The sequence below is a fragment of the Meles meles genome, chromosome 4, assembly GCF_922984935.1.
Source record: "Meles meles chromosome 4, mMelMel3.1 paternal haplotype, whole genome shotgun sequence".
Taxonomy (NCBI): domain Eukaryota; kingdom Metazoa; phylum Chordata; class Mammalia; order Carnivora; family Mustelidae; genus Meles; species Meles meles.
The window spans coordinates 9,926,755-9,948,127 of NC_060069.1; the positions used below are offsets into that span (position 1 = coordinate 9,926,755).

General features: G+C 38.4%; 1 protein-coding gene across 5 annotated transcripts in view; it reads right to left on the bottom strand.

Annotated features, from left to right (window-relative positions):
- Window positions 1-21,373, bottom strand: part of NEK11 (NIMA related kinase 11) — a 247,732-nt gene that overhangs the window by 132,762 nt on the left and 93,597 nt on the right. For all 5 annotated transcript variants that reach the window (XM_046002712.1, XM_046002716.1, XM_046002714.1 and 2 more), the window contains 6 exons: window positions 13,376-13,525; window positions 13,204-13,282; window positions 10,440-10,525; window positions 7,856-7,975; window positions 5,376-5,469; window positions 1,533-1,647 (listed from right to left, as the gene is read on the bottom strand). In XM_046002712.1, the coding sequence (XP_045858668.1) occupies window positions 1,533-1,647; window positions 5,376-5,469; window positions 7,856-7,975; window positions 10,440-10,525; window positions 13,204-13,282; window positions 13,376-13,525 (644 nt within the window). The remainder of the gene's footprint in view (window positions 1-1,532; window positions 1,648-5,375; window positions 5,470-7,855; window positions 7,976-10,439; window positions 10,526-13,203; window positions 13,283-13,375; window positions 13,526-21,373) is intronic.

Genomic DNA, 21,373 nt, shown 5'->3' on the forward strand with positions numbered 1-21,373 from the left:
AAGGCCCATGGGATATTTTTGTTCTTCCAAGTTTTACCTTTGGAAATTACCAGTATATTAAAGGAATACCTAAAAAGGCTCTAAGATGCAAATCCATCTGATATACCTGTTTGACAATAACACTGTTACCAGATGGCTTCCACAACAGGTTGGCGAACACCAGCCTAGAGAGCTTCAGGGGCTAGTTTCCTTACAGGTGAAGGAGGCAGCACAAGTTCTAAAAGCTCTATGAGGAAGACATCAACTGCAAATCTGGACTGAGATGACCAGTCAATCCAAATTTCACCACCTTCCCTCTCATTTGGAAAGAGAACTCAACTACCGCACAGGAGAGTTGTTACACCATTGTGCAGCCATGAAGACGCACCTCAAAGACCTCCCACTACAAGGAGCATAACTGGCCGGGGGCCCCAGGGCTGTGGTCTGGAATCCATCCCTGTGTTCTCTCAGAGGCTACTACCACTGCCAAAGTACAGCAGGGATACGAAAGCAAGCCCTTGATGGCTGACTTTGTTGATGGCTTGGTTGCCTGTCTGTCTAGCAGACTAGTACACATCCACCAACCCTCTCTCTTTTCATTTGGAACATAACTTGAATCATGGTCTGATGGTTCAGCCTTTTTCAGCTCCCTTCCTAATGCTTTTATGCAGATATTCTCCCTAAAAATATCCTTGCATTTTATTCCCACCTTGACATCTGCTTCTCAGAGGGCCAGACTAACATATCATTTATTCATTCAAGAAATATTTATTGAGTGACTACACTATTCCTGGCACTTTGTCCTAGACACTGGGGAGGGTGGTACAGGACTGAGATGGCCCCCATAGTTATAAAGTCTCCAGAGTCATAAACTGTTTCCCTTTCTTTGGCTCTTACTGTGTGTTGGGCACCGAGGCAAGAGCACATCACATGCCTACACTCATTTGCTTTTCACAACAACCCCAAAGGAGGTATTATTCTTGTTTCATGGGTAAGGAAACTGAGATCTATAAAGATGAAGTTGCCAGCAGCTTCCCTGATGGGGGCAGCTTTGGACTCCAAAATTCATGTTTTTAACAATTAAGCTATGTTATCTCTCTCCCATTTGGGTCACAGCTCTGAGCGCTTTTCTTCTGGCAATGATTGCACACCCTCATAGCTGATTTTCCAAAGCCTAACTTCATTTATTCACTTTAAATTTATGAAGGCCAGGGAAATCACTTCTAGAAGAGGCAAGTAGTACTTCAGGGTATTCACAGTCCTACACTATTCCAGAGTCAGTTAATGATGATATTGTTTAACTCACGTAGAAAAGGTTTCTCATGTGGTGTGAGTTTCTAACTCATCTTCATCTATTACAAAGAAGATAGAAGAGGACAGACAAATCCCTTGGCTTCTCTCCTTTTTATCCTGGTCCCAGCTCAACTCTGGCAGACTGATGGAAGGTGGTTACGTCCATCCAAGGCCTTTCTCAGAGGCCAGCCAGGCCTACTAGAGGGTCAGCCATGCTAACCCATGTGCCAACTCTTCCAAACACTGACACAAACTCGTACCATGATCTCCAAGGTCAGCTATGGTGTCTTCTGTACTTGACTCAAGTGGGCCAAGGTCCACGGAAGGAATGGGCTGAGACTCAGACAGGTTCTCTGAAGTCAGGTCATCAAATTCCTTGAGAAGGTAATTAACAGTTTGTGAGAAGCTGATAGAAGGAGACAGCATTACCACAAATGAAACAATATTGTTTAGAAGACTATTTGGAAATAAAAGTCTATCAAATCCTCTCCCTTAAACATGATACCACTTTCGAATTTCAGAAAGGCAGGTTGGAGAAGAGAAGCAGCCTTGAACTAACTCAGCAGATGACCTTTACCTTCCATGGCTCCAGTTTCAGGGCCATGACTAACTAGGGTGAGGCAGGAGGAATGCCCAGGTGCACAATGAAGGAGGTACTTATTTTCCAGCTCAGTTAAGAGCAGGAGTGATCAGCTGCTAAGAACAATTACCCCTGCAATTCTGCAGCCAGGGTCTCACCCCCACCTCCCCCTAGTCCAACCCTGCTCAGGTTCCTTATCTCAGAAGTGGAGCTGTTGGTTTGGATGACTTCCGAGTTTTCATCTAGTTTTAACAGTGCTATGTTTCTGTGAATTCCAGTTCCCTAATGAAAGAGATCTAAGAGGCCACATGAAAGAACTCACACTTCAAAAAAAAAAGTAAAAGTTAAATTTCTCAAATATATCAGTAGGTATTTCAATAGATCATTTTGCTTTTTCTTCTTCTTCCTTTTTTTTTTTTCTATTGTATGTGTGTGTGTTTGCAACCTAGAGCTAATGCTGAACTGACCTATTTTCCTTTGTAAGTGGCTTTCATGGAGAACAAGTCCAGGAGTGTCTTCTTATTAAAAACAGAAGGAAAAGCTCAAACTCATCTTAATGAATAAGTGAAACAAAGCCATGCCACTCTGTGGCACAGCATTTGTGACAATACATTCATCAGATATTTTTAGGACATCCAGTTTTTGTACTGTGTAATTGCTGTAGGAGGCGAAATTGGTTTCGAATTTCAAAGGATCACCGATGGCACACAGGCAAATTTAAGAACAAAGAAGAGAGATTACATGAAGTGTGTTTTCACTTCTTCTTCAGAAATTACTAGGAAATAAGAATTTGGATCCTCAATTGACCTTGATTTGTTGAGGTTCTCTTTGAAGAGAACAGATGGAATTGTTATAATTGCTTCTCTTAGAAAGGACTTGCTCTGATCTTTGATCGTCTTTACTATTTCGTATATGGAGACCTGATCAGTTACACACTTCTCACAGAAACCCAGTTTTGGCACCATCACAACTCTAAGTGCCACAGGATAAAAGAAAGACCAGGTTTATTGAGTGTATTATGGAACCCAGTTGTTTTTAAGTTACCATCCTTTAAAGAAATGGTGCCTAACATGATTTCACCTTCAATTATGTATCCAGATTTCAAAGCCCCAAATGCAGCCAAGCAGAAAATGCCTGCCAAAATAAAAGCCCCTGCTAGGGTCTGGGAAAGAAAACAAGTCATTCTCCTAAATGCCTCAAATAATTTTTATAACATATTTAAGAAATGACAGAGCCAGCCCATTTTCTCCCCTAACTCTGATTTTATCTCATATGACTGCTTTTGAAGTATAAAGCACTTTTGCATCAGCTGACAAGAGAGAAGGAAGAAGGAACAGAGAACAGAGCCCCAGTGAAATCGGAAAGAAATGAAATCATAAATTCGTATACAAGCAGAGACAGGAGCCTTATCCTCTTTCTTCCTTTTCTCCTCGTCACGTTTTTCTTTAGTTTCTTGCATCTGATTAATCCAATTTCTTTCTTACATTTTATTTCCTCTTTACCAGCTCACCGATGCCTTTTCTTAAGATGTTTAAAACCCTTCGGTCCCTCTGCAAAGTGTTTAGCTTCCCACTTTCTCTCTCCTTTGTTCTTTGAATATCATTAAACCTGCCCCACTCTGTGCCTGTGAATATGATTAACTGCCTTTCTTCCCTGCCTAGCCTCTCTTTTCATTCTCCTCCTGGGGCGAACAAGAAAGCCCCAGGTCACTTTTCCTTTACTTCCGTTCCCATGAAAAGCTTTTTTCCTAAAGAGTCTATAAGAAAGTCTGTTAATCGTTGGCTTTTCCCGGTCTTCCTTCTTCTGAAGGTGAATGGCTTTCAAGAGCCTCAATTTCTGTCCATTATTAATCAGAGCATGGTCCGGGATGAGCAGCCTCAGAATCACCAGGGAGCTTGTTAAAAATTCAGCATCCCAAGCCCCACCCCAGACCAACCAAATCAGAATCTGCCTTTTAACAAAACCAATAGGTGACCTGGGTGAATTTTGAAGTTTGAGAAGCACGGCTGTAAGCCATAAGAATTCGGAGAACAGCCAGTCGATTGTGGACCCGTGAGGTCAAAAAGGATTTTCCTAAAGAAAAAGTGACATCTGAAAGTGAGAAGATGGGATGCTAACGAGGGGCCAGATGGAAGTGGCTGATATAATTGCATAAAATAGGGCAAGATACCTGGGAGGCTGGCGGGGGTGGGGGGGTACGTTGCTGAGCAACCCTGTCTGCAATACTGAACCAGCGAGAAGATACCATCTGCAAGAGCCAAGCATCTCCCTTCACCAGGTTCTATGAGTGGGAATGATCTCATCTTCCATGTCTCTGGGACCCACAACAGAACCCACAGCTGGCTTACTTAATGGAGTGGGACATAAGCAGAGAGGGGGGCAAGTGGGACTGAGCACATGTCACCAGTGTCTTCACATTATCTGCTAAAGGGTCCAAGAAAGAGATACTCCTAAGGTCAGAGAAGGTGGGACCCCTGCATCTGGTCCACTTTGGGTTTTCAGAAATCGACAACACTCAACCACTAAATAATTGAGAAGTGTGGATTACCTCTCAGATGGGGGCTGAGAACAAGTGACTCTACACTCTGCCTGGCTGACAGTGAGCTTTGCTGGGGGCTCCTGAAATGCCCCAGGGTTTGAGCCTCTCTGATCACTGAGCCACCGCAGAATGAGTGTCCCCAGACTGCAGAGATCAGCCCCACAGCCTCAGGGGGTTTGCTTCTTCCTGCTAAAGAAGAAGAATCTCCCTCAGAGGCAGAGATCTCCAGTGAATGAACAACCAGAATTTGAGACATAAAGTTCTCCATAGAAACGACTCCTTCCCATGTTGCTTTTTACCAGAAGAACTAGGAAGTTGGGGTTGATGTCTATTGTCCAGATACGATCCTGAAGAAATACTTCCTTAAGTATCAGAGCCTACACTAAGGCCCATAAGATGTCTTTAACCATTAGAGAAAATGGTATTTGCTATCCAGGGGCTTGTGATGCTGAGGATATGATTCAGGGTCCATTTCATGTGACTCTGCAACCCTACTTATTATTGGACATTTAAAGTAATTATTCAGAGTTTGAAAGGGGTTATTAAACACAATGCATAATGATATATATGGGAGACAGAAAAAAAGGGAAAAATAAGAAATAAGATGGAACGAGAACAAGGGACTAAGATCACGGCTGAAATTCAAAATTAGATATACACCCATTTGCTCTGCAAAGTCATAATTTTACTCATCAATTGCTCATTCATGCTGACTGAGTTTTCTTGTACACAGTGGGCACTTGGTGTTTTGGATGAATCTATTGATCCATCTCTAAGTACAGCTGCTCTAAATCAGCGTCATCCCTCACCCTTGGCCTGTATGCTAAAATGAACCCCAGTACCTCCACCCGGAATCGGGCAAAGCTGATCTGGATGTTCTTTTTCCCCGCTCTGCCCCTTCTGCTACCTGACTGGCCACATGCATGTGATGAATCTTTAGCAATTAAAGGTTTCATGTAACATTTAAAACAAGAGAACACTTACATGGAGTACACCAACAGTTAGCCGCTCCAAGTTCCGAGATCTCAACTCCTGCATTCGTTTGTTATTTTCTTCATATTTTTCTTCTGCAAGCTTTCTGCAAATTTAGAGTGAGTGTAGAAAAACAGCTGCATTTGCTAAAGCCACAACTATATTATGCAGGTAAGTGTGAATCCCTGCCTCAACCAGCAAACTGGGGTGTTGAAAAGCCAGGCCAATGAGTCTCTCCCTCATCAGAGTAAATGCAGCGGAGCACCCACTGGATTCTCTTCTAAAGAACACACAATGATGTTCTGGCTCCTTCTCCATCCTTAGAATCCCTAAAATGCATCGCTGAAATTCACAATTAGATATACACACATTTGCCATATGGCAACTTCAAGAATAAATTTATTTAGGTTTTATAAACCAAAATATTAGCTTGTCTGTACTTCTCAGTTTCTAATTTCGGGGGATAACATTTCTTTGAGGCAGGGGTCCCTGAACATTCCAGAAAAAAAGTCCCAGTTTCAATCAGGTGATTAAACTAGGGATTCACACATATTAAAAACACAGAATTCTTATCATGTCCGATTCCTCATGAGGATCTGTGGGACTCCGAGGCAAAAGAAGGCAGTCTGGACCCCTGTGCTTTCTCTGTGATGGCAGGGCTGTTTGTTCCCAACACCTGGACCGTGCCCCACATGTACTAATAACTCAATCACTGCTCTCAGGATGAATAAGCCCGCAAAAAAAGGAGAAGAGAGTTAGATTTCATAGAATTTATGCAAAGAACTTGAGAGCCACTGTGAAGGGGAATTTTTCTCCAGCACATTTTGTTTCATCTAGTAAAGAAGAGGTAAATGTTATAGACCTGTTACTAAACTGGAAGAAAGATTTCAGTTCTTGTGACTACTTGTGTGCTAATTTAAATTTAGTTTGAAAAGTCACTGAAGAGCCCTGTAAGTCAAATTTTGTTTATAAAGTGGGTACATTACATCCCTTCTGACAATAGTTTTCTAGCTAAAACACATGACTGTGCTCAAATTTTAGAAAAAAATGATTAAAAACAATTCCATGTAACTCATTCATAAAATTAAGACCAAACTTTATTTATAACCATTGACTTTAAATAAGAAATACACTAAATGTCATGCGGAAGATCTATGACTTTGTGTATAAAAAAGTTTTAATATGAAATATAATTTGTAATGTGCATGTACATTATTAAATTGCCTTTTTGATCTGTTCCTATCAGAGATTTAATTTTCCTTTTAGCCTCAAACAATGACAAGAGTCATGGTACCCTCGAAATACTGCCATTCCCAAACCTTAGAAATAGATCCGGGACTGTTAATTGATACAATGACTCAAGCAATTTATGTAAATATATTTTCTCAGTCAAACCCACACTCAGTGGTGCAGCGGTTTGCAGAAACCAGCTGGTACTGGTTCCTAAGAGCAGATTGTGTACGTATCTTCCAACTGAACATTTGATGATAACACATTGGTAGCTTGAAATTGGCCATTGCAGGAATATTTACACCTCCCAGCCCCACAACCCCAGAGGTGACGGTTGTTAAACATTTACCAGCACACGACCGCCCATGTGCACTTGGACAGAAATCTTTTTCCACACTGATTAAAGAAAGCATGTGTTAAGGCGAGAGGAGTAGTCTCACAGATTCTCACTTGGTTCCAAATGATAGGCACTGTAATTGCAAGAATACCTCCAAAGCCTTTTTAGGGTATGTTACCAAGGTCACAAAATGAACAGATTTGAGTTTCAGGTCTTTTCTGTCTCCTTAGTTCTGAGCTGGGGCTTCTAAGCTACCAAAAAGTTGAAAGAGAAAGGAGAAAAATTAGGAGACTGGATATCCTACCAACGGAAAAATCTTTGAGAAACTGGGAGTCTAGGGCTCTTTGGAATCTCCCCCTTTTCCTGTAAATACTTGAATTAGCAGTGATATCGTCCACCAGCAGGGTTGCCCAGAGCATAGGTTTTCAAATGGCTTCACTTGCCGGAGCAGAGCTGCGTCGGGACTGCTTTCTAAAGCCAACAATTGCCTGCGGTACATTCTTCTCCCCATACACCTGCTAGGTCTCCTGGCAGAGGGGGTACAGCAAACATCTGGGGAGCGAGGACACAGAGTGAAGCCACTCTTTTCACCCTCTCACTGGGGTATATTTAGGACGTGTCCGCAGCAACAAGGCTTCATTTGGCGGCTGACTCTACATTTTCATCATTAATAAGCTCCCTGACATTCAGTCTTTCTCTGCACACAAGACCGAAAGCCTGACTATAATAGTGGCTGGCAACCGATAACCATCTATGGCTGAAGAACCATCTTTTGAGGGGACAAGCAAGTGAAGAAACAAAGATATATATAATGCCTATGTACATTTTGCTTTCCTGTTTTTGGCTTTGGCTTTTCTTCAGTCAATTCCTTCGGAGCCCTGGGAAGTGGCCAGAACACAGGGTACCCCAAGGAAGGGCAGCTTACTTCAGCTTCCGGGCCTTCTCATCAGCTGCCTGGAGCTTCCTTAGCCGCATCCTTTCTCTTGGTGTCATTTTCTGCACTTCAGACAGCGCCTGCAGAGTCTGCAGGTGGACCTTTTTTGGCCTATAAATAATAAAGATCCCCACATGCAACTCATCCCAAACACGCTCAGAAAAATTAAACAAATATTTTACAGAAGTATCATTACACTACTGATGGGGAAAGCATCTCGAGACAGGCCAGGCAAAAACTAATAAACTCAGGGTGGGTAATGAGCCAACCAGGACTGTGGTTAATTGGTAGTATTTTTCAAATTAGACTTTTGTTTAAAAACAAATTATGTATTTTCTAAATTTCTGCTATTTCATGGCCTATGACTGGTTTTCATAATGTAAGACAAATTAGAATCTTGGCCATCAAAGAATAAATGTGCTGGTGCTAATTCAACCCTGTGGAGAGGATATAATCTTTGGAATCAGGCAGGGTTTGAACCCCATCTCTATCCCCTAATTAGTTCTGTAGCCTTGGGCAAGTTACTGAGCCTCTCTGAAGCTCCATTTTCTCATCTGTAAAGAATAAGATTTAGTATTATATGAAACAATGTGTGTACAGTGTCTGACACATCAAAGTAACCCAAATGGTAGTAGTGTAATAGTTAAATTTTGTTGAATATGTTGTATATTCAGTGCTTCCTACAGCAGGTAAGCATGGTACAGTGCTTATCACACAGGTTAATAACATTCTCTGGGTGTGAATCCTAGCTCCCCTGTTACATGTATATGCCCTTGCACAAGTTATTTAACCTTCCTATGATCGTTAAAATAATAATAATAGATAATAATAGGGTTTTTGTGAATTTAAATGAGTTATTTCATGTAAAGTGCTTATAACAGAGCCAAGCACCCCACAAAATGTTAGTTACAATTGTTATTTTGGAGCTTCTTTCTTCAGTTAAAGGGTTCATAGGGTTTTTGTGAATTTAAATGAGTTATTTCATGTAAAGTGCTTATAACAGAGCCAAGCACCCCACAAAATGTTAGTTACAATTGTTATTTTGGAGCTTCTTTCTTCAGTTAAAGAAACGTGCTTTCATTACTCGTGTGTGGAAACATCTGCAACCATATTCTCAATGACACCTGTTTCTGTGCCTGACTCGGTTAGGGCCCAAAACTGCGGAATGTCTTTTGCACTCAGCTCCCTCATTACAGAATCCTAGGAGAGGTCTCCATTTCATTTCATTCCCACTCTAATCTTTATTATTTTGTATTAATTGTGTAACAGTAATGACCATTTGTAGGCAGCTCTCATCCCTCTGGAAAACCGTCCACAGACTCCAGGGGAGACACTATTTTCTGGAATATACATCCCTTATTTTGTAAGAGCAAATACAGCTCCTTGAAACATAGTCACAGAGTGAGGGAAAAAAGTGACCATTTGAAATCAATATTTCATAATGTGGAAGACCATACAAAGGATCAGCCTCTGGCACACTTTAATTGTAAGCACTGTCGGGTAAACGGTATCACATCTGCAGTACAAAACGGTAGTTAAAATTAGCCTAGTATTTTCCTACTTTCACACCTCAGTTTAAAATAAAACAAAATCAGAATTCCAGGCATTCTTGAAAGAATAATTAGCAACCTAAGGAAATTAGGTGATAGGAGCTTGCCTCAAACATTAGCCCCTGACGTGCAGGGTATTTTAAATGGAGAGCATGCATTAAATGAAGACTGAATATCTTTGATGAACCAGTTTCTTCTGTTCGAATGTGAAACTGGAAAACAAACACATTGCACTTGAGAAAGCGCTGGACTGAGTGTCAGAGAAGCACCTTTGTGTTATTTGGTCTTAATTAGGCTAAAGAGGGCTATTGTCCTCACCCACTACCTTGCACAGCTCTGGGGAGGGGCTGCCATTCTCATGGGGTCTTTATAAAATGACATAGAGAGTTCCTCAGCAAATTATAGATTTGGTCTTTACATAACCCCTTGAGTTGTGCAGTCCACAGCTTGCATAGCTATACATTGCTGTTCTGAAGTCACCGAGTACTCTATGCTCTTGTATGTTCTAGCACAGAAATTTTGATTAAGGTAGGAGAGAGACATTATGTCAAAAAATAATTATGTTTATGAAAAAGACATTTTCTAGTTCATATGTTTATCTCAGGGAAGTAAATTTTGGCTGATTTTCTATTGTCCTAGGACTTCCCAGTGTTGTCTTCTCAACAGATACTCTGCCAGTTCCTGTTAAACAAACAACACGTGAAAACCATTTATGCTCACTAGCATAACTATCACTAAATGTCTGAGATATTAATTTCTCTACATACTTACAAGGCAACTGCAGAGCTACCCTGCAGATCTGTAAGCTCTACAGTTGTTGAAAACTTTTATAATCTCAATTTGCTACCACCTGGGGCAAAGGGGCTTTGGAATGCCAAGTTACTGAAGCTCCTTAATTTCTTGGCAAGACTTTAGTGAATTCGAGGATACTCTGTGCAGTCAGCTTAGCACTAATAGATTTTTAAAGACAAATGCATTTAACATTATGCTCAATGGGCTTTTTAAAAACAAAGCAGTTTACTTACAGGGCATTAATTATCTGAGCAGCCTCCTTCTGACAATTCAAATTCTTGTCTTCCAGAGTCATTTCCGAGTATCTACACATCAGGTGCTGGAAAAAAAGAACAACCCTGACACACTTTAAATACTCCAACTCAGGGATGAAAGGGCAGCCGACTACCGGGGCCTTTTCGGATGTGCAGTGTTATTGACCACACCTGGGAGTGTGAAAACAACCCCCACTGGTAACTACTTTTCTTTGATAAAGACGATAGCAAACGGGGGCTCCTGGGTGGCTCAGTGGTTTAAGCCTCTGCCTTCGGCTCAGGTCATGATCTCAGGGTCCTGGGATCGAGCCCCGCCTTGGGCTCTCTGCTCAGCGGGGAGCCTGCTTCCCTTCCTCTCTCTCTGCCTGCCTCTCTGCCTAGTTGTGACCTCTCTCTCTGTCAAATAAATGAATAAAATATTAAAAAAGAAGAAGATAGCAAACGTTGCAGGGTAGCTTATGCTGCAATGTCTTGGCGGGGGGTGGGGCTGGGGGCGGGTGTCAGGCTCCAGCTTCATCTGGCACTCACTGCCTATTCTCTCACTCCCTGCTACCCACCACAGGCAGGCCTCTCCTCGGCTCCAAGAACAAACAAGATCTCCTCAGTTTGTCTCTTTGGGTACTGGACAGTGTCCCCACTCCCAGGGCCAGGACTAGGCTGAGACAAGCAAGACACTCGCCTCAGGTGCAAAACTGAAAGGGCACCAAAAGACACAGGAGCCAAGGGAAGTCATTTTTTTAATGCAATATTATAAAAAATCAAAATGAATGCCAAAAAGCCATGGAGAATACAACATGAAATGTTTAAATCTTGCCACTTGCAATAGCACGGATGACTCTAGAGGGTATAATGCTTAAACCACTGAGCCACCCAGGCGCCCCCCTAGAGGGTATAATGCTAGGTGAAAAAAGTCAGTCAGAGGAAGACAAATACCATGCAATCCCACTCATATGCGGAACTTAAGAAACAAAACAAACAGACAAATGAAAAAATAGAAAAACAAAAAATAAAAAAACAAAACCAGACGCAAGTACAGAGAACAAACTGAAGATTGCCAAGCTGGTGAGGGGATGGGTGAAATAGGGGAAGGGAATTAAGACTGCACTTACTACTATGAGCACTGCGTCATGCATACAATTGGTGAATTGCCTTAATGTACACCTGAAACTAACATAACTGCTAACTGATTAAAAAAAGAAAATAAAAGTTTAAATAAAGACAGAAAACGAAAGTAAAGACAGGATCCAACCCTGAACCTGTACCATTCTACTACCTCACTTCCATCACCCTAATCCTAGCCCTGTTGGATGCTGCCTGTGAACCTTTGATATTTTGTTACCAGGGATTTTTAGCATTCATTTGGATTTTTTGAACATTGCACCAAAATATTATTTATCCTGATTACTGAGTTTTTGGTGTCCACTCTAATTATGCCCCGGGGCAAATGCCTCACTCACATCATCCTAGTCCCAGCAGATCTCCTTGGATTCCTTTTAACTTTTTTTTGGTCTGCTCACAGCCCACTCAATGTGGTTTTGATCCCAACACTTAGCATCTATGAGTCTTTTCAAAGGCCTGCCCTTGGGCTAGTGGAGCTGGCTTTGCATAGTGAAAGCTACACACGGAGAGAACTCAGTACCAAGGGACTTCTGGCGCCTTCCTTCCTATCCTGCTTATTACCCCACTTCCTCAGGGGCTTCTCCAGAGGGCACATTCTTGCCTAAGACCCCTCCCCTCTTTATCTCCATCTAGAAACATAACCTGATTCAGACCTTTGTCCCAGCTAATTCTCTGTGGTTCCAACCCCTTGGCAGGCTCCTTACGTGTCTGGCTGCTTCCCACTATCTCACTGGAAGAGAACCATTACTTACTCTTTCTTTGACCATCAAAGACATTATTCCCTTCCCTTATTTTACAGCGTCCTGCCTAGTGCTCCTGATAATGTGTAATTAGTCTTTCTTGAGTACTCGGTCTTCTTACTAGCAGCCAAGCTGCAAAAGGACAGGAGTCATAGCTGTTCCTTTCCTTTCAGCACCTCCAGCATCAGCACTGTGCTCAGCACTCCACTGATGAAGACACACCAAGTCAGCATCCTTGTTTCCTGCCAACTTCGAACTGGATGCAGAGAAAATGTGTGACCATCTTTGAAGGTGAATGACTGCTTTATGGGTCTACTTAAAACTGTCGTAAAATTCAAGGAAATTTGCCTGAGGTAATTGTAAAAGCCTAAAAACAAACAAACCCCCCAAGAAGTACCCTTTGCTTTTTTCTTACCACCAGAGGTAGATTCTTCACACCAAAATTTCTAATCTACAGGAAAACAAACTTACCTAATCGATAAAAGTATGATTAAAATATATAAGAAAGGAGGGGAATAATAAAGACTCAGTGAAAACCCCAGATTTTACCTTATTAGTGGTACATTCTTGTCCTAGCAGGGATACATTTGCAAAGTATTGAGGTAAGATTTGTAAACCAAAAAGCTCTAAGGGCAGATGCTGAGTTTAGGCAGAAAATTACAACCCTAACTTCTCATATCTGGGGCTTTGGGGAACGGGAGTTCACATACCAGCTTTTGCAAAGAGATTGTCTGACTAATAATTTCAGCTTTAAAAAAAAAAATCTTGTTTCTCTCCTTTCTGACTGATTCTTAATGCATCTTATTCTCTCAGCCTATCTTCAAGTTCTCGAATGTATAGAAATGCTAATACATGTTTCCCAGTATCCCTTTCATTTTAAATACCTGTAGTTGTTCATCAATGTAAGGGATTTTTAAAATTTCCATCGCAGATGGTCTCAGTGAAGGACTCTTGTTCAACATGCTGTAATGTTTAAGAAGAAAATTATTTTTCAAGTGAACTAAGATATAAGTATAATTAAAAATTGCTTCTGTGGCAATATATTTATTTCCATACCGTTCCATGATGGCATTCAGTTCTCTCGGATATCTCTTGGGGAGAGAAGGCGTGTCACCTTCAACAATTTTTAAAACAACGGACAAGAAATTGGAGCCAGTGAATGCATGATTCATGCAGCACATCTCATATAAAATGCATGCCAGAGACCTAAAGACAAAGTCAAAGAATTTAAATAAGGAACAAATGTCCTGTTTTAAATCTGATCACCGCACAGAAACTCAGACGTGTCACGACATTGCTCATGAGACACTAACATACGCTTTGATTGCTTAAAAGCTTCAGTTCTGTACGTTTTTCTCCTTTAAATGCACATTTAATAAATAAAAAGGGGAAAATGAAAAAAAAAAAAACCCTACAAAATATAAGTCTGAATGACCACTTCTTTGTCAGAGGAGAAAAAAAACAACAGGAATATGTCTGCACACAGGAAGGCAAATAAACATTTGATCAATGTAGCAAGGAACCTCTATGAAGGAAAAATAAAACACAGCTAAATATCTTCCTAAGGCAGTTTTGTTAATACTAGATATGCAAAATAAAATTTTAATTTGTCAGCCTAGCCCTCCCTCAAATGTGTATCCAAGCATTTTAAAAAGGAAACTGACATTCTTTATTAGTTTTCTGAATAGAATCCATTTGCAAGTAGGGTGGAAAAGCAGCTACTTGTAGCTCACATTAAAATGTATAATTCTCCCTTTGAGTGTATGAAGCAGAATATTAAAATTCTAGATCAGTCCAACACTGATTTGGATTAACCATGCAAATCAGTAACCTCTAAACCAGCAGAATAATCTTTTAAATAACTCAGCATCATTAAGAAAAGTAAGGGGAAATTGCTGCTTGAACTCAGTATACTAAGAAAGAACAGTACTTCTACTAAATTAATGAATTATTTTTAATATTGAGTATTATGAATTGTGTAACCAGCCAGTTCTCCTTCTTCATGTTAGTTGCTTGAAAAATCAGAAATAAATTTACAACCAAACTTGTGTGTTCTGTTTTATGTAACTTTTAACACTGTCCTACTTTCTTACAAAAGGCAGTGCATGTATAAATAAATATATACATGAATACTATAATATTAACCATTTTGTGGGTATCATAAAAATGTGCACTGGTAAGAGAATTCTGGATATATACTGAATACAAAGAGATGTTTTTGTTTCAGTAAATAACAATGACACCAAAAAATTCCAACTAATTGGTACTTTACATATTGTAAAGCACTTCCATACATAATCCAACAGAACCTCAAAAGTTCACAGTGACATACAGCCACTCTATTTTTCCCATTTTATACAGAGGAAACTGGCTTAAAAAAGTTAAATGGCTTGATCAAGGTCAAAGGTATTTTTCCTTCCAAATTCTGGATGATTTTCATTACAGAATACTAGAAAGAAGGGGAATATTAGGAGAAATCCCCTGATCATGACTTAAAAATACCAAATAATTTGAAGCTCAATAAATTTTATAACCATCTTTACAATTAATATGACTATCAACATGATGTAGCATATCTTTAGATTTCTATGCCAGAAAAAGTTCCTTCAATAAATGTGAAATAAAGACTTTCTTTTTTAAGATTTTATTTATTTATTTGACAGAGTGAGAGACAGCAAGAGAGGGAACACAAGCAGGGCAAGTGGAAGAGGGAGAAGCAGGCTTCCCAGCAAGCAGGGACCCTGATGTGGGGCTTGATCCCAGGACCCTGGGATCATGACCTGAGCCAAAGGCAGCCATTTAATGATTGAGCCACCCAGGTGCCCCAAATAAAGACATTTTTATACAAGCAAAAATTGAGAGAAGTCATTGCCAGAAGGATAGCACTAAAAACAATCCTAAGAGGGAATTCTTCCACTTGAAGAAAATTGATCCCAGGTAGAAAAAAGGAATACAGGGAGGAACTATGAAAAGTAATTCTGTAACTATATATAAGCCAACACTAACTCCATAATATGATATTAAATATGTGTGGAGTTTAAAATTATGTAGAATATAATTTTATGACAAAAATAAGGTGAAAGACATAAGGGGGTAAATGGAGTTAAAGTCCTAGCATTACTGGGAAAGTGGTAAAAGTAGTGACTTTCATTAAAATAAGTTTCATTATACTAAGGCAAGGATGTATGTTATAATTGCTATGGTTTTCATCAAAAGAATAGTAAAATAATGTATGACAACAACTTTATAAGTAGTAAGCTACTAGAAAGAAAAGAATCAAATAAAAAATTTAAATATAAAGAAAGGGGAGAAAAAGAAACAATAAATAGTATATATAGAAGACAAATCGTAAGATGACAAAAATACAAATATAGCATAATTATATTAAATGTAAATGGACAACATGTCAATTAAAAGACTATCAGCTTGGGTCAAAAATTATATACTGCTCACAAAAGAAACCTTAAATATAACAACACAGAACAGTTTATAGAAAGAGATATATCTTGCACTTATTTATCAAAATATTGCTGGTGTGGCTACACTAGCATCAGACAAAACAGACTTAAAGGAAAGAACCATTACTAAGATTAAGGTGGTAGACTAATAAAGAAATCAAACAATGACGAACAAATAACAATTGTAAAATCCAATAACTGTGTGTGTTTGTGTAAGTGTGTGTGTGTATAAAGCAAAAATTGACAGAATTAAAAGAAAAATAGACAAATTCACAGTCATAATGAAAGACTTTAACATACCTCTTTCAATAGCTGATAGAACAAGCAGAACAAAACTTCAACAAGGATAATTTAGACACAACTACCAGAATTGACATAATTGACATACTAATGTAAATGCGTCCAACAATGACACAATTCAGATTCTTTTCAAGGGCACGTGGACCATTTTCCAAAATGACTATACTTAGGATCAAGGAAGCCTCAACAGACTTCAAAGATTGAAAGCTTCAGAGCATATTTTCTGACTACAGTGAAATTAAGCTAGACTTATTAATAACAGAGAAAAAAAACTACAAAAATACCAACTACTTGAAAATTCAAAAATATACATCTAAATAACTCATAGGTCAAATAAATTTCAACAAAATTAGAAAAATTTAAAACTGAATATTAACAAAGTTACAAAATATCAATACTTTGTAGCTAAAATAAATGATTATAGTAAAATTGAAGTATTAAATGCATACATTAACAAAGAAAAAGCTTAACATCTATGATCTAAGTCAGCTTGGGAAGATAGAGAAAGAAGAGCATATTAAGCCAAATAAAGTTTAGGGAAAGAAATTTTTGAAAAGTAGAAATTAATGAAATAGGCACAGATACAAAATAAAAATAAAAGATTAATAGATTTAATAGAACTCCAGTGATACTGATCAAGAAAACAAGAAGAAAAAACAACACAAATAAACAATAACAGAAGCAGAAAAGTATACAACACTATAGACTCCATTGTTATTAGAAAGTATTAAGATGACATAAATGTTTTTTCGCAGTAAATTTGAAAAATGGGATGGTATGAACAGTTGTTAAAAAATATACTTACGAAACTGATACCAAGAAAAAATATAAAATCTGAATAGTTCTTTATCTATTATAAATAATAATAACAATAATTAATTTAAAAAACATTTGAAATAAGAATTTAAAATAATAAAAATAATTAAATATTAAATAATTAAAACAATATTTAAAATAATAACTTAAAAAATTTTTTTAAAACTCCCCACAAAAAGAAGTCTCCAGGGTCAGATGGTTTTACTGGCAAATTCTTTCACATATTTTAGGAATAAAGAACACTAATCTTATTTAATCTCTTCATTTTAACAAGTCCATACAACTGTGATGTAAAGTATAATAAGAAAAATAGAGAAAAGAAAATTATAGGCAATTTTTTATGAACATAGTTTCAAAAATTCCAAATACACACAAATATATGTATATTATAAATAGAATATGATGATATATTTAAAAGATAATATATCACAACCAAGTAGATTTTATTAAATTCAATCAATGGCATATATCTCACAGATGAAAAGAGAAAAATTATACATAGATGCAAAAAAAGGCAGTGGATAAAATTCAAAACCCAGGGGCACCTGGGTGGCTCAGTTTGTTACGCAACTGTTTTCCCGCTCAGGTCATGATCTTGGAGTCCCAGGATCAAGTCCCATATCGGGCTTCCATCTCTGAGGGGAGTCTGCTTCTCCTCTGACCTTCTCCCTTCTCATGCTCTCTCTCTTGCTCTCTGCCAAATAAATACAGTCTTTTTTTTTTTTTTAAAGATTTTATTTATTTATTTGACACACGGAGAGAGATCATAAGTAGGCAGAGAGGCAGGCGGAGAGAGAGAGGAAGGAAGCAGGCTTCCCGCCGAGCAGAGAGCCCGATGCGGGGCTCGATCCCAGGACCCTAAGATCATGACCTGAGCCGAAGGCAGCGGCTTAACCCACTGAGCCACCCAGGCGCCCCTAAATACAGTCTTTTAAAAAAATTCAAAACCCATTTGTGTTTTTAAAGACTTTTATTTATTTATTTGTCAGAGAGATAGAGCACAAGCAGGGGAGGGGCAGAGGGAAAGGGGGAAGCAGGCTTCCCACTGAGCAACGAGCCTGACGCAGGACTCAGTCACAGGACTCTGGGATCATGACCAGAGTCGAAGGCAGATGCTTAAGAGACTGAGCCACCCAGGCATCTTCCCTTTGTGTTTTTGAAAAAAGAAAACTCTTAGCACACTGGGAATAGAAGGGAAATTCTTCAATCATTTTTTAGAGCTATAAAATATATAGTAAATATTATTCTTATTGGAGACATATTGAAAGTTTATGCTTTTATTTTGAGATTGAGAATAGTAAGTATGTCTCCTATCACCACTTCTATTCAATATTGTATTGAAGGTGCTATTCAGAATAAGGGGAGAAAAAAATTTAAAAAATATATATTTATACATATAAGGAATATCTATATAAAGATTATAAAAATATATTAAACCATCATTAAGCATTTCAACATGGTTATGTATATAAAAGGTCATTTCAATAAGCCTGTGACAAACATTTAAAAAATGAAATGCAAAATATCACTTACACTAACATCATACAATGTCAAATACGTAGAAATAAATCTAGTGAAAGATATGCAAGACACTACACGGCAAACCACAGTACATCACTAAAACAAATTAAAGACCACCTAAAATAGGGGGTGGGGTGAAAAGGGAGAGATCCATGTAACTGACTGAAAGAGTCAACATAATGAAGATGACAATTTTTCTCAGCATGATCTATAGACTCAATGCAATACCAATCAAAATCTTAGCAGACTCTCTATAGGAATTGACAAGCTAATTCTAAAAGTTATATAGAAATGCAAAGGGACAAAGATAGCCATGATAGTTAAGAACAAATTTGGGGATTTTATATTAACAAATAGCATGATTCATTATAAACTTGCATTAATTATGAAAATGTGATATCAGCAAAGAAGGAAAAACAGACCAATGGAACAAAACACAGAACTCAAAAACAGATCTACACATATTCAATCATTTGATTAATGCAAAGACAAACTGTACTATGATAGAGGGAAAAAAATGATCTTTTCAACAAACTGTGCTGGGCCAATTGAATCACACCATTCACATGCACAAAAATCACCCATTTTCAATGAAAAATAACATCAAGCTTTTAAACAAAAAAGATAGGGTAGGCAAAGACTTCCTGATCTTGGGGTAGGCAAAGACTTCCTAAACAAAATGTTGAGAACACTACCAGTAAAGTTATGAACTGATAAAATGAACTCGATCAAAATTATGAATTTCTATTCGTGAAAGAAAACACATCACTAAGGGTGAAAAGGAAGATACAGAGAGGGAGAAGACATTTGCAATTCAAATATCCATCAAATGGTATCCAGAACATGTAAAAAAAATAATTAATTAGAACTCCTACTAATTAATAAGAAAAAGGAGAGAATCCAATAGAAAAGTGGGCAAAAGACTTGAAGAGACACTAAATGGCCCCAAATCATGAGATGTTTGACAATATTGGTCATCAGAGAAATGCAAATTAAAACCACAGTGAGTACCACTATACACTCATAAGAATGGTGAAAATGAGAAAGATGCTATCAAGTCAGCACTTGTTATACTATTAAAAAAGTTTCCTTAACAAAAAGAGAAGGAAGGGCTATTCATTAATAGTAAAATTTTAATCATCAAACTAAACCAAATACTTTTATTTGTGTGGATACATGTAAAGTATTTGTGTACTGTAAACTGCCCCAATATACTTAACTTATTTTCCCCAAAGTACCCTTGAGAATGTTTAAAATAGTAGAGTCACAAGGTCTACAAGATTTGCTAATTCTTAACTCTCATTGCATCAGCGAGAAAACCAAAGCTCAGACAAAGAAAGTAATTTGCCAGAAATGTGACATGTTAGTTTGGTGTTGGTACTGTTCTCATTCAGTATTTTTTAAAAATGTTTTCTAAAAAATTTACATTGACAATACCCTGCTCTAATAATCTAATAAACATGCAATAATTTGAACACTGAAAAAAGGAACGAAACTCAGGTCCAAGGAGTAGAAAGTCTTAATCAATCCCTCAGCACGCAGACACTGTCTTCTGAGGATTTAATTCAGCTCCTATGGGTGGAGTCTTCTTCAGGGCTTGGATTAAAAGCAGAACAAAGTCAGACAATCTCTCCTGGCTCTGACAGGTTGGAAGGGTTGGATGAGAGCAACAATTCTTGACATAGGGCCTTTTGAGCTGTCCTGGAAGCAGACTCTTATCTCCACCAATAATACAAGTGATAATAATAATGGTAATAAGGAAAATACTAGCTGAAATTTTAATGGTGTTTACTATAAGCTAGGCCCTATTCTATATTTCTCACATATATTAACTTATTTAATCATTCTATTCTCATAACAATCTTAATGAAGCAGACCATTCTTCAGATGAGGAAACCATTAAGATTAGATCAATTGTTAAGGTTCCATACTGAACAGTTGGGGGAGCTGGGATTGCAACACAGGTTGTCTGGTTCTAGAGACATAAACTGCATGCCATCTTGCCTCTCAATGCTGAATCAATCAGAGCATTTCTGATTAAGGACTCTTTTGAATTGGAAATGTCTAACCCTGATAGAAGACCTTCAGGCAGGGGCTGACTTTCCAAGCTTACTTTGAGTCCTACTCAGAACCATAAGCCACCTTCAAGGATCCTTGGGGCCTGAGACAAGCCATGCAGGACATCAGACCATGGCAAATATAGAGCATACAAACAATGAAAACCTCTGTGGCAAAAGGAAGGTTGGCAAGTTTGGCCATTTTTCTGTTGCTTGGCATAGAAAAGGGGTTAGTGGTCAATTAAGTACAAAGAGTTGATCACAAAGTCAAATCCTGCTTTTATGGAGACATAACCCCACCAAAGCCACATGTGATGGATGTATTAAAGTTATAAAAAGATGTGAAGTTATCTGGCTAAAGGAGTATAGAACAATTAGATGCAGGGGCTAACTCAGTAATCAATTTTGATACAAGACTATTCTCTTTTTTGGAAATCCTCTCAGCCTCACTGAAGGCATACTGCTTTCCATTTACCTCATTTTGATCTAGTAAGATTTACTTGCACTTGAGCACATGGAAAAGACTTCATTTATTAGCCAGTGATTTATAGAAAGGGACCAGTTCTTGTCCTTGTGTACCCGCCTGGAATGGGTATAATCTGATTAGCGATACCACCTGGCACTTGGGGTAAAAGATGTTTATTATCCTATTACAAGTTAAAATCTATTGTATATAATTTTATTCTAGTAACTATACATCTCTGTACCTATACTTTTAATTTTTTCCAATTTCCAACCAAACACTTCTATATGGGAATAATTACATAGCCTTGAACTCATCAATTCCATCCTTTTTTGAATATTTTTCTCTTCCTTGACTCCCAGATCTTAAATCTGGTGATGTGAAAGTGCGGAGGTGGTTGGGGGGAATTTAAGGGGGATAAGTTGAAAAAAAAAAAAAA